Below are 13,053 nucleotides of genomic sequence, written 5' to 3'. Positions count from 1 at the left end.
AATACATGGCCTTGATTCTGGAAATGATAAAGGCACTCTAGGTATTATCACCAATGCCAAAATGCCATGTGTCTCTAATTGTGTGCACAAGTTGTGTCCCTTAGATAAACTCCTTTTAGCCTACATGTATAAGCTTTTCTTTCATCACCCACATAATCTTCACCATGTGAACCTTAGTATAGTTTTGACTCTACCCTTGTCCTTAGGGCCTAGTGGAGCTTAATTTTGTAATGTATTGTATGAAGGGATGATGAGAAATAAGTGTGGGGGTGAATTTGTCCAAGAGAAGGAAAACAAAAACAATGAGGTCGTAAAAAATAAAATGATGAAAAAGAAACGGCAAGAGATTAAAAAAAAAGTGTTGGACATGATTCTTTGTTTGTGAATTAGGAGATTGTGTATGTTGAAGGCTCAAAATCATAACATGAGGCCTTTGTTATTTTTCACAATGATGCAAGGAGTTGAAAATGATGGTTGGGCCCAACAAAATGAAATCTGGCCCATAATATGGAGACATAAGGTGAATTGTAAATGCTCTGCTAGATTTTTAGGATACTTTGTGACATTTCTTACCCTTTGTTTCTTAAAACCTTGAGCCCTGACCCCATTACAACCATTGATAAGACCTTTTTTATCCTTAAGATGGGACAGCCTTTGATTTGTGGAGATGAGTTATAAGAGTTGAACATATGGCTTGGGTCCATTTGTGCAAGTAGTTGATATCTTTCATGAGATCTTAAAAAATTATATTCACAAAATGTTTTTCGTTTCTTATATATGTGAGCTAATTGATTGCCTCAAAATATTTTCTCTCACATATAATTGAGTGATTATAAGCGTTTAAGCATTGTCTTGAGTTGAGTGAAGAAATAGTGGATATACCATGTGAGGATATAAATCATACTTGTCTGAAACATGCTGAGCTCCACCCATTACAATTGTTACAACCAAGTCCTACTTATTTATATGTGGATTATATGCTTCGATTAGCTCTCGAATATCTAAATATTGATTCTTGATTAAGTGTCAATTTTGATGCCATGAGAGTAAGGATTTCTTAGACAAATGTGAAGGGCAATATAGTCTTTGTGTGTCACTTGTCTAGAGTCTAGTAGTGAATTGTTTGTTTTGGTTGAGTCTTTCGTTTTGATTTTGCTAAGAGACTAGCAAAAGCTATGTGTGGGGGAATTTGATAGGAGCACAAAGTATGACATTTTTAATATGTATTTTCTCTTATTTGGCTAAGTTATTCTCTTAAAATTATTGACTATAACATAGTTTCTGTTTTTAGGGCAGAAATTAAAGTGGTAAAGGCTATGTACAATGGTCGAGATTATATGCTACAAGTTTTGCGCGGTTGTAACTTCTTATGGATGCATGCATGTTTGAATTCAGAATTATAATTGCACTTAATGATTCATATTTAACGTGGACGGATGCTCTTCAGTATTAACATAATGTTTTATATGAAATATTTTAAGTTATGGAATTTTCCTAACTAAGGAAATTAAAGAGAAGAATTAAAGTGGTAGTAGATCCCTTCAGACTTGTAATTCGAATTCATTTCTGATATTTAGTGTTGGCACGATTTTAAGTTGTATAGATTGAAATAACTCGTTGCATGTTGATATGATTTGAAAATTCTGATTTGAGTGTGAAGTCGATCATTGTAGATAGTTTTATTTTTTTTGTTTTTATTTTAAGTAGGTTAGAAACCAGATTTCAAAAACCCTCTATTTTATTCTTTTATTTGTTAATTAACATTTTTGTGTAGGTATACCCTACAATCCCCGGACTGAATGATCTCTGCTTATCATATACTGACAACTACATTTTGCAGGGTTAAATTGTGAGGCTATTTCAGCACCATCAATTCCTACATACAAAAATAGACCAGGTGTTAATTTCATTAGTTTTGGTTGGGTATACAGCGACAGAGTTCAAATTTGTACTTCTTTACAACAATAATTCCACCTCCCGTCTTTTGTAAGTGAATGATGCATGTTAAACCTCCAATACTGACTTGTCCTACAAACATCAGATGCAGATGACAACGCACTTATTTTGCCTCTGCATGAGCGACAAGTAGGGGCAACTTGATGCAAACCAATTTACCTGTTTGTCTGATTGACGAAAAATGCACAAGGAATTAATTAACTAATAACCAAAAAAAAAAACTGCACTTGCATTGAAAACTCAAATTAGCAGTAAAAACCTGTGACAGCCATCTAATAAGAGATCCAGTTCATCTCGGGTTGATATGTGGAATCCTATTGCCAAATATCTTGACTAGATTAACAAGAATCGCGCCATGTTACCAAAGTATGATTTAGGAACTAAGGATCACCCTTTCATTCATGATTTCACTTACCAACAGTGGTAACCGAAGATGATATATGTTGTGTTTTTGGCTCATTGATACAATCCGAAAATTAGGGTTCAGAATTCAAATCCAAGTCTAGAAAGGAAAGAGGTTTGCGCACATCTTTTCTATAAGTTCTAGGAAAGTTAGTCTTTCAAGTTCTATTAGGATTTGTATTAAAGGTTTAGTCTATTAGGGTTAGGAATCCTAATCCCATGTTGTATCAGCAGCCTCTATGCCCTATAAATAGGAGCTGCAGTCAGTTTTCTAGAATAAGGAGACAGAAAGTGCAGAAAACTGAGAGTCAAGGTGATAGAGAGATAAGAACTAGTCTGAGAGGTTTGAGGGATCTGCAATAAGTACTTGTAAACACCTAAATTCTTCATAGTGCTAGTGAATCTCTCAAGAGAGATCACGAAGTGGACGTAGGCTAAAGTTTTGGCTGAACCACTCTAAAATCTGCTGTGTTGTTTCTGTTTTCAGTTCATCTATTTTCTGATTTTGCTTAAGTAAAACACAAAGATCCTAAAGGGGGCTTACACAATAAGTGGTATCAGAGCTTAGGCTCAAGGTGTTTTGCAATGGTGAACGGCAAAGTCATTGTCGAACCAGGAGATGTGAAACCGTCCATTAAGCTCTTTAATGGCAAAGACAACTTCACGCTTTGGCAAAGGAAGATGAAGAACGTTCTGGTTCAGCAAGAGGTTGATGATGCAATTGGAGATAAGCCTGCAACAATGACTGAAGTAGATTATACAAAGAAGAATAAGAAAGCAAAGAGCTCCATTGAGCTGCATCTTGCTGATAATGTCTTGCTTCATATTGGTGAGAATATGACTGCAAAGGAAGCATGGGAGAAGCTTGAAAGCGTCTACAGGGGTAAAACTATTAGCAGCAAGTTGCTCTTGAAGGAGCAGCTCTTTGGGCTCAAGATGGAGGACGGGGATGATCTTAATGATCACATATGCAATTTTCAGAATTGCATATCAAACTTGGAGAAGGTTGGAGCAAAGATGGATGACGAAGACACGGCTGTCATGTTACTTCATTCGCTTCCACCTTCATTCAAGCACTTTAAAACCACCATGATATTCAAAGATACTATCACACTTTCTAAAGTGTGTGAGAACTTGGAATCATATGTCAAAATGGACAAAGATGAAGAAAGTTCTCAAGCACGGGGACTTCATGTCAGAGGCAAGGAGAGAGGAAGGCCCAGGAATAGAGGTGGTGGATTTGAAGAAAGAGGCAGGTCAAAATCCAAGGGAAAAGGCAAAGAAAAGAAGAATGGTTGCTTCGAATGTGGTTCACTCGACCACTGGAAGAGGAATTGCAAACAATGGAAGGAGAAAAAGGCGCAGATGTTAGGAGAAAGCTCCAAGTCAGCCAATGTTGTTGCTGGAAATTATAGTGATGATGGAGAACTTCTCGCAGTAACAACCAGCTCCAGCGCTCTTAAATATTGGACCTTGGATACAGCCTGCACATTTCATATGTGTGCACACAGAGATTGGTACGATACATATGAAGAGAGGAACACCGGGAAAGTGTTGATGGGAGATGATTCACCTTGTAGAATCATGGGAATCGGAACAGTAAAGATCAAGATGCATGATGGAATTGTCAGAACGCTGGGAAACGTCCGACATGTCCCAAAATTGAGCAGAAATCTGATTTCATTGAGCACTTTGGATAGAGCTGGATTTTGGTATAAATCTGAAAAAGGACAGCTCAAGGTAGAAAAGGGACAAATGGTCTACATGAGGAGTGTGATGCAACCAGATAACATGTATAAACTTACGGGTTCTACGGTGGTTGGTGGAGCTGCAGTTTGTACAGAGGAAGACAAGACTGAGCTTTGGCATAAACGGCTAGGGCACATGAGTCAGAGAGGGTTGCAGGAATTACACAAAAGGGATCAGCTGGAAGGTGTAATGAGCTGCAAACTTGAATTTTGCAAGTATTGCACACTCGGAAAGCAGACCAAGGTGACGTTCAATGTGGGCAACAGTGAGAACAAATCCAAAGGAGTATTGGACTATATTCACACAGATGTTTGGGGGCCTACACCAACAAAATCAAAGGGTGGAGCCAGATACTTTGTCTCTTTCATAGATGATTTTTCAAGGAAGGTTTGGGTATACTTTATGAAAACTAAAGACCAGGTTTTCACTAAGTTCAAGGAGTGGAAAGCTGAAGTTGAAAACCAAACAGGCAGAAAAATCAAGTGTTTGAGAAGCGACAATGGAGGTGAATATAGAGATAATCAATTCTTACAGTTGTGCAAAGATGCAGGCATCACAAGACACTTTACTGTTAAGAAGACTCCTCAACAAAACGGTGTTGCAGAAAGGATGAACAGAACTCTCATGGAGAGAGAAAGAAGCATGAGACTTCATGCAGGGTTGCCTGAAACTTTTTGGGCAGAAGCGGTTAATCATGCATGTTATTTGATTAATCGATCACCTTCTAGGGCTATTAACTTCAAGTGTGCAGAGGAGGTATGGTCTGGAAAGCCAGTTGATTATTCCAACTTGAGAGTGTTTGGTTGCAGTGCTTATGCACATATTCCCAGCGATGAAAGAACCAAACTGAAACCAAAGTCCCATGAGTGCTTGTTCATCGGCTTTGAGAAAGGGGTGAAAGGTTATAAGTTGTGGGATATAGTCAATGACAAAAAGGTGATCAGCAGGGATGTAATCTTTGATGAGAAGACTATGCCATTGAATGAGAAGGTTAATAGCAAGAGGGAGAAGATGGTTGTTGTTGAAGAAGAAGCAATCAAGATTTCATTAGCTAAACCATCGGATGAAGATTCCCAAGTTCAGGTAGAGCAAATTGAGCAAGTAGGGAATGATCAAGGAGCTATTGAAGAAACAAAGCAGCAACAACAGTCACCAGTTAGGGCTCAGGTGGAGCAATCCCCACAGAGGGGTCGAAATTCCCCTATCCCACAAGCACCTGAGTCTTTTAAAAGATGCATAGCACTTGACAAACCTAAGAGGAATCCAAGAAAGAGACAAAGGTTTGGGTTCGAACCGGAAGAAGATGTGAGTCATGCTCTGAGTATAAGTCAAGGAGATCCAACTACTTATCAAGATGCCATAGAAAGTGAAGAACGGGCAGGTTGGATTGGTGCTATGACAGAAGAGATGGAATCTTTGCATAAGAATTCCGTGTGGGAGTTGGTTCCTAAACCCAAAGAAAGAAAACTTGTTGGCTGCAAGTGGGTGTTTAGGAAGAAAGAAGGAGTACATGATGCTGATGTCATAAAGTACAAAGCACGTTTGGTGGCAAAAGGGTATTCGCAGAAAGAGGGAGTGGATTATGACGAGATTTTCTCTCCGGTCGTCAAACACACTTCAATTCGGTTATTGTTGTCTATAGCAGCTCAGTATGATATGGAGATTGAGCAGATGGATGTGAAAACTGCGTTTCTTCATGGGGACCTCGAAGAAGACATTTATATGTCGCAGCCGGAGGGTTTTGTTGAAACAGGAAAAGAGGATCTGGTTTGTCGGTTAAGGAAGTCCCTATATGGACTTAAGCAATCACCAAGGCAATGGTACAAGCGTTTCGACACATACATGCTGAAAATAGGCTACAAAAGGTGTCTATATGACTGCTGCGTTTACTACCATGTATTCGAAGATGGGGAGATTATTCTACTACTTTTGTATGTAGATGACATGCTAATTGCATGCAAGGATATGTCGAAAATTGAAGAGCTTAAAAAGAAATTGGGAGCTGAATTCGACATGAAGGATCTAGGAGCTGCACAAAAGATCCTTGGAATTGAAATAAGGCGGGATAGAAAAGCTGGGAAAATTTGGCTGTCACAAGAAAAGTACATTCTGAGGGTACTTGAACGCTTCAACATGGATGGAGCTAAGGTTGTTTCTATCCCATTAGCTGCACATTATCAGTTAAGTGCAAAGCAAAGGCCATCAAGTCAAAAAGAGATTGATGTGATGAAGGATGTTCCATATGCAAGTGCAGTAGGGTGTCTCATGTATGCGATGATTTGCACAAGACCAGATTTAGCTCAAGCATTGAGTGTTGTCTCTAAGTACATGTCAAATCTGGGTAAGCCCCATTGGGAAGCAGTGAAGTGAATTTTGAGGTATTTAAAAGGGACTAGGCAGCTTGGAATCATGTTTGAGAGGAAACGAGAAGTAGCATGTGTGGCTGGTTTTGTGGATGCAGATTATGCAGGAGACTTAGATATAAGGAGGTCCACAACAGGTTATGTTTTTACTTGTGGAGGAGGACCTGTGAGCTGGAAATCAACTCTTTAAGCAGTCACAGCTCTATCTACTACTGAGGCAGAATATATGGCATTAACAGAAGCTTCAAAGGAAGCTATTTGGTTGAATGGGCTGGCAAGTGAACTTGGAATTCACCAAGAAGGCGTGGTAGTGAAGTGTGACAGTCAAAGTGCCATTCACTTGGCAAAGAATCAAGTGTTTCATGCAAGGACGAAACACATTGATGTTCGCTATCACAGGATCAGAGATTGGGTAGAATCTGGAAATATTATTGTGGAGAAGGTTCACACAAATGACAATGCTGCAGATTGTCTTACCAAGCCCGTTGCTGTAGAGAAGTTCAAGCATTGCTTGAACTTGCTCAGTGTCACAACATGCTGAGTTGTGGTGGAGCACCTCCTCACTTAAGGTGCGTTGAGGCAAGAAGAGTCTTGCCAAGGTGAAGGTTCTTGAAGGTTTGTTCGGGATTACTTCAAGAAGTTCAAGACATCCTGAAGGTTGCAGCAATTGTTTTGGTATCAACTCACCAAGGTGGAGATTGTTGTGTTTTTGGCTCATTGATACAATCCGAAAATTAGGGTTCAGAATTCAAATCCAAGTCTAGAAAGGAGAGAGGTTTGCGCGCTGCTTTTCTATAAGTTCTAGGAAAGTTAGTCTTTCAAGTTCTATTAGGATTTGTATTAAAGGTTTAATCTATTAGGGTTAGGAATCCTAATCCCATGTTGTATCAGCAGCCTCTATGCCCTATAAATAGGAGCTGCAGTCAGTTTTCTGGAATAAGGAGACAGAAAGTGCAGAATTTCTTATGGGGGTGTGTTTGTGTGTTATACAAGTACCAGAATTTCTTATTACACTGTTGTCTGATTGGGAACAGATGACTGTCAGCCTATCATTCAAGAATCAGACAGCTCAATTTGCTCTCCTTTTCAGTTACTCAACTTACTCTAAAGAAAAGTAGTATCTTAAAAGTTAATGCAGAAGATAAGAATCAGAATAAGAAGAAGAAATTTCAGAATGACCTTTCATAAACACATATGCCCTGAACATTGCACAAGACTACTAAAAGGTTTTTAACAATTTTACCTTGCTGTTGATCCTTATATGCCAAGCATCATTTTTGGAACCATAAATAGGGTCGCCAACGACATAAGGATTGGGGTGATTCAGCAGTGAAACCCTCTCAGGAACATCATCATCATCACTATCATAATAATGATGTAGCCCAAAAGCTTTGAGTATCATTGCCAATAACAATGTAAGTCCCTGCAAAGAAAAGGCAACGGATGATCAACAGAAAATTGGACAGAGAAAATACAAAAGTAAAATTCAGCCTATACTCTATAGAACCCAATCAGCCATGGAATTTCCAAAATAGACAAAAGAGAAAACAAAAAATACAAATGGATTAGGAATCTACAAACCAGAAATTCCACGAATAGTACACAATCATTTCATTATAAAAAAGGATAAAGTTCCTATAGGAGGTAAAGGATCAAAGAAGCAGGCACTACTCCAGTGAGAGACTATAAATCTCTTCAGAGCCTCTTGGTATTTGACAAAAAATTAGAAAAAGTAGTCTTCTTTTTAGTTTATTTATTTTTAATGATAGATTCAAAGCCACAAAAGTCGGCAGAAATAAAACTTGCAGAAAGAAGAAATACAGCAAAGCTAACTGAGTACCAGGTAAATAAAGAAAATCAACAGAAACACTGTAGGAAGAGGAAATAGAGACTAGAGAGGTCATGGGAGGCCGTCATTCCTCAAAACAGATATTATAGAGGTTAGGGACCTTTCGGTCTATTCCTGGGAGCACAACCTCTCTTTTGCTGGATTGCCTGGGAATCAACGCAGTTGGCTTCACAAGGCTACAACCTATCTTTTGCTAGCAAAATTAATGCTTGGATTATACCCGACAATCTATGTGCATCTGTGTAAGAGATTGAATTTATAGTGTAGTTCTCGACAGTGAGCGACATTATTATGCCACCCTAAAAGGTGAGGCAATGATCTAGATACATTTTCTAGGTCCCAACTCAAGGATCATCTGCAAACAGGCGCTCAATGCTTTCAAGAATCTGTGTGCGGCTTCTTTTCCACTTTTCTTCCCCCACAGCCTGACAATCTATGTGCATCTGTGTAAGAGATTGAACGTATAGTGTAGTCCTCTACAGTGGGCGACATTATTATGCCACCCGAAGATCATCCACGAACAGGCGCTCAATGCTTTCAAGAATCTGCCTCCAAATATCCATCTTCTCCACTTTTCTTCACCACTCCTCTTATTTTTCCGTAGTTTTGAAAGAAACCAAGCAACTTGGAGCGGGTTCCCCAGCTTGGTACCTGTTGCAAATAGCAAGATACAAGTTGCAAACTAGTCTCTGATGTCTCAATAGAATGGTATAAAATTAGTATATGGTTGGAAATCCCTTAACTTGATGGAGTGACCTCCATTGGCCTGATTCAGATACCCAGGGATGCAAACTTTCTGAAATAGAAGGAAGGGATGCAGATTGAAAATATGGTCAAAACAAGGGCTGCATTTTTGCCATTCAGACTTCCTCCTATTTACATGATACAGCATTAATTGGGTAGATGCCATTAAGACTTGCTCCCTAAAGGTTCTCTTCTATCATTGCTATGTATGCATTTGATCTTATTCAATGTGCTCACCTTTTTGATGCACCTACAATTGAGTTTCACCATCAAGTGTTATTCCCTCACTGCAGGTGAGAGACTGTCTATAGTTGGCCGCCAGGTCCATCTATCTCAGCATCAGTTGCCTTGACATTACATGTCATTCACATTTTTAACCTACGTACTGGCTGTTCAATTCCAGAGCCATCTCCATGGCATTACAAAACAAAGTCTTCTGCTTTCTAGAAAGCTCTTATATTGATCCTGATTATTGTGATGACACAAATCTAAAGAAACAGTTAATACCCATTAGTTTTCTGCAACATGGTACTGTATCATGGTTCAGCTACTTCTGTGATTGTTTGGCTTCTGTGGTTACTTGCACATACCAGTGCTTATCTCTCTACACCTACACCTGTCTTTCAATAACAAAAGTGCCTTACAGGTCACACACAATTAAAAATTAGTTTGGAATTGCTTAAGACAGGCCTAAAAAGGCTTTTGTATGAAGAAGCACATCTCAAAACCACTTTCAAGTTCCTCAAAACTCACCCAAGGTACATTTTATTTTCTTTTTCTTTTTCTTTTCTGCAATTCTTTTATTTATAATTAAATTTGTTTAATAATTCAAAAGTACATTTGATTATAGAAAAGCAATCACAAACTAGCCCCAAGTATTTCAAGAGTTCACTAAACACAATAAACTAGAACCTCACTATTGGCACCTCTATTTGCCACCTCATTGCAGCTAGTTCGCTGACTATCTTACAATGCCATGCACCACCAATCACGTTTTTGTTTTGTCTTTTGTCTTACCTAACTCTCTATTTCTAAGCCTATAACATGGTACACTTGTAGAGGACTGCTGAGAGCCTCATAATATTTTCAATTAGATTCCAATAAAATGTTGACCATTACATTTTCTATAAGACTTACATTTCCCATTTCCTATGATTAATTGCCCCCTGCCATCTAATTGGTCATATGTTGTAAATTGTTTCTGCTTTCTACTTTTGTCATTCACAGAGAAAATAGTCAGTTTACTGAATAGCTAAACAAAATTATCTAAATATTGATGCGTACTGATTACATATATGCTAGTAATTTTGCTGACTTTGTAATACAGTATACTAAAACTTCTTCTTCTTCTTTTTTTGAAAGGTATTGAAACTTCTTTCTTCCACTAGTTTTGGAAAGACAAATCAACCCAGACAGAAGCAAAACTCAAATACACAAATATGCAAAAATGTGCTTCCACAGACGTAAATAGAGAGAGAGAGAGAGAGAGAGAGAGAGAGAGAGAGAGAGACCTGTACGCATATAACTGACATGCCAATCCATTTGCAGATGTCCAAGTTTGACCTTACAAATGCTTTGAATTGATCAAATCTCCCAGTTGGATCATCAGGAAAGTCCTGGTTAATAATTTAATACTATCAGCACAACAGGCAAGTAAGTATTTAACATGCTTCTTATCAATTCATTTGATTGATTAAACAAGATAAGAGTATTCTTTAAATAAATACCTCTTCCCAGTCATGGTTTAAATATATATCAGCAGTCACTCCAGTTTCAAGCATGAGGAGTAAAAAGACAAACAGCATGTACTGTAAACAATTAAGGAAGGACAGTTATAGAGTTAAATGATTTTATCAAGGAATGTTAAAAAGTGCAGCCCCATGCTGAAAATACTCTTAGAAAGGAGTGGTCTTTAACAACTTTTCTAGTCAAAGTTTTAAACAAACAAAAAAAAGTTATAGATAATTTTAAGAAAGATGGAAGATCTAGACTTGCCAATGTAGCATGTGTGTGTGTGTGTAGAGAGAGAGAGAGAGAGAGAGAGAGAGAGAGAGAGAGAGAGAATTGAAGTTTGCACAAAATAGATGTCACCAAACTTTTCAGATAAATGAAAAGCAACGAGTCTAATTCCAATTGCTATGATGACAGCCTACCCTTTCTGGCTGCAAAAACTGGACAATTCCTTCCATAACGGAAGCTGTAAAATATCTAGTGTTGATTAATTTTCCCACACCTCCTCTCTTATTAGAAAAGTAAGCACTGCAGTAGCTAGTTAAACTCGACCTTTAAACAAGGTGGAAGAGTACTAAGAGTATAGTTTTCATAATTTATAAAACTTCAAGGCTTTCTCAAATTACTGCTTGATGCATCTTGGGACATGGCTATGACTAGAATTTGAGAGAACAATAAAAGTTATATAAATAGTCAACTGAATTGTTATGATCACAGTAGTTAGACAAAACAAAAAGTGAAGGGACTCCAATTGTAATGAGATACAATACGTCTCACTGTGAATGCAATATCCACACGTTTACAAGTTAATCAAGAAGGACACAAATTTTGCAGGCCATGAAAGCGAATTGACGCCAAGTAAATAAATAGATATATAAAGATAAAAGAAACAAAGGGATACCAAATAAAGGCAACAACCATTTGCAGTGTCTGCAGCAATATGTCCTGAACATGTGATCACACACAGAGTAGCCCCAAGGCCAAGAAAAATGTATATGAACCTGCAGTTCATGCCCAGAGAAATAAAAGAATAAAAAGTAGCATTTTTAAACCAAAACTGAGAAGAAGAAAAAATCAGAAACCCATAAAAAATTTAAAACTGAAGACATCCTTCACCAGAAATCATGAATAAGAAGAAGGAAAAAAAATCCTTAATCCTGTAAACTCAATGTAACTCCAATAAATGAGATCCAAGAAAGAACCAAATCATAACCGTATGTTGTTTTTCTAGCATTTGAAAGTACACTATAGCTCCATTTTTTTTTCAATTTACTTTTGTTTTCATGATAAAATGATCCCAGGTCTCCTATGGATATTTTGATAATGAGGAACCCATAACCAGAGAGGTTAGGCGCATTCGTATGGTTTTTTTTCATTTTTGTTCGTTATTCAGGGATTCAGGGAACTTTTAAGGAACCATATTACAGATTCTGTTTGTGCTTGAATCCCCAAAGAAACTTTTGGTTGGCAACAAACAAATTAGCTTTCAAGTTTAGCCACCCCACATACCTTAAAAATTTTCTTTGCTTTCATCTTTCAATTTGTTTAGCAGATAGCACAAGACAAAGCGTAAAGAGAGAACAGAAAGGCCTAAAACTGTAAAAGCCATTATATTAACTTTTCAGGCAAATAATACCCAACATCTTATGAGGAAACAAAGAAGGCTGCATGGGCAGAATCCAAAAATCCGAAACCTCATGCGTAAAAATGTTGACAATCCCAAGAGTGGAATTTCAAAAAGAAAGGAAGAAGATGATACCAAGGGATTGTTGGATAATCAGAGTCTTCAAATGGCAAGTCAGCCATGCTCTTGTGCCAGGCTCTAATCAACCACAACGAGTACAAAACCATGGCCAGCCCAACCATCCCATTCACCGAGTTCACCAACTTTAGAATTGATTGTACGCAGCTCCTCGCCATCCCACCCATGCTTAATTAATTCCCCCCAATCCTTTTTGCTAATCAAACTGGAATCTAGTTTTATATTCATATGCTTCAGTTGAGATCATCTATCCCCGAGTTTACGTGTTTCACTTTTTGCTAATCAAACAGGATTGGCTGTTACACGCTTGCAAAATTTGCTTTCCGAAGTTTAAAGCCCATATACATAACTAACCGCCCAAAATAAACCCTGCGCCCAGTTGCTCGACTAGGCCCCCGGGTTCTCTGCAAGCCGTTAGATTTCTGATCCAAGATTGTATGTTACATCGGAGCATTGAAATTTCAGAGTCCGAAACAGTTTTGTTACCTTATTGGGTC

General features: G+C 38.1%; 1 protein-coding gene across 2 annotated transcripts; it reads right to left on the bottom strand.

Annotated features, from left to right (window-relative positions):
- Positions 1–1,811: 1,811 nt before the first annotated feature.
- On the bottom strand, positions 1,812–12,840 carry LOC112185996 (tetraspanin-19). Of its 2 annotated transcripts, XM_024324345.2 has the most exons (6): positions 12,554–12,840; positions 11,696–11,795; positions 10,791–10,871; positions 10,575–10,679; positions 7,714–7,893; positions 1,814–2,123 (listed from the first exon to the last, which is right to left on the bottom strand). In XM_024324345.2, the coding sequence occupies exons 1-6, from the start codon at positions 12,721–12,723 to the stop codon at positions 2,112–2,114; spliced, it is 648 nt and encodes a 215-aa protein (XP_024180113.1). In that variant the 5' UTR covers positions 12,724–12,840; the 3' UTR covers positions 1,814–2,111. The 2 variants fall into 2 exon arrangements, with proteins under 2 accessions (XP_040370015.1, XP_024180113.1); XM_040514081.1 differs by lacking the exon at positions 10,791–10,871 and having other exon boundaries at positions 1,812–2,123.
- Positions 12,841–13,053: the final 213 nt, after the last annotated feature.

The sequence above is a fragment of the Rosa chinensis genome, chromosome 2 (assembly GCF_002994745.2).
Source record: "Rosa chinensis cultivar Old Blush chromosome 2, RchiOBHm-V2, whole genome shotgun sequence".
NCBI lineage: Eukaryota > Viridiplantae > Streptophyta > Magnoliopsida > Rosales > Rosaceae > Rosa > Rosa chinensis.
Note: the sequence above shows the minus strand (reverse complement) of the source record. Positions and strands in the feature narration are given on the sequence as shown.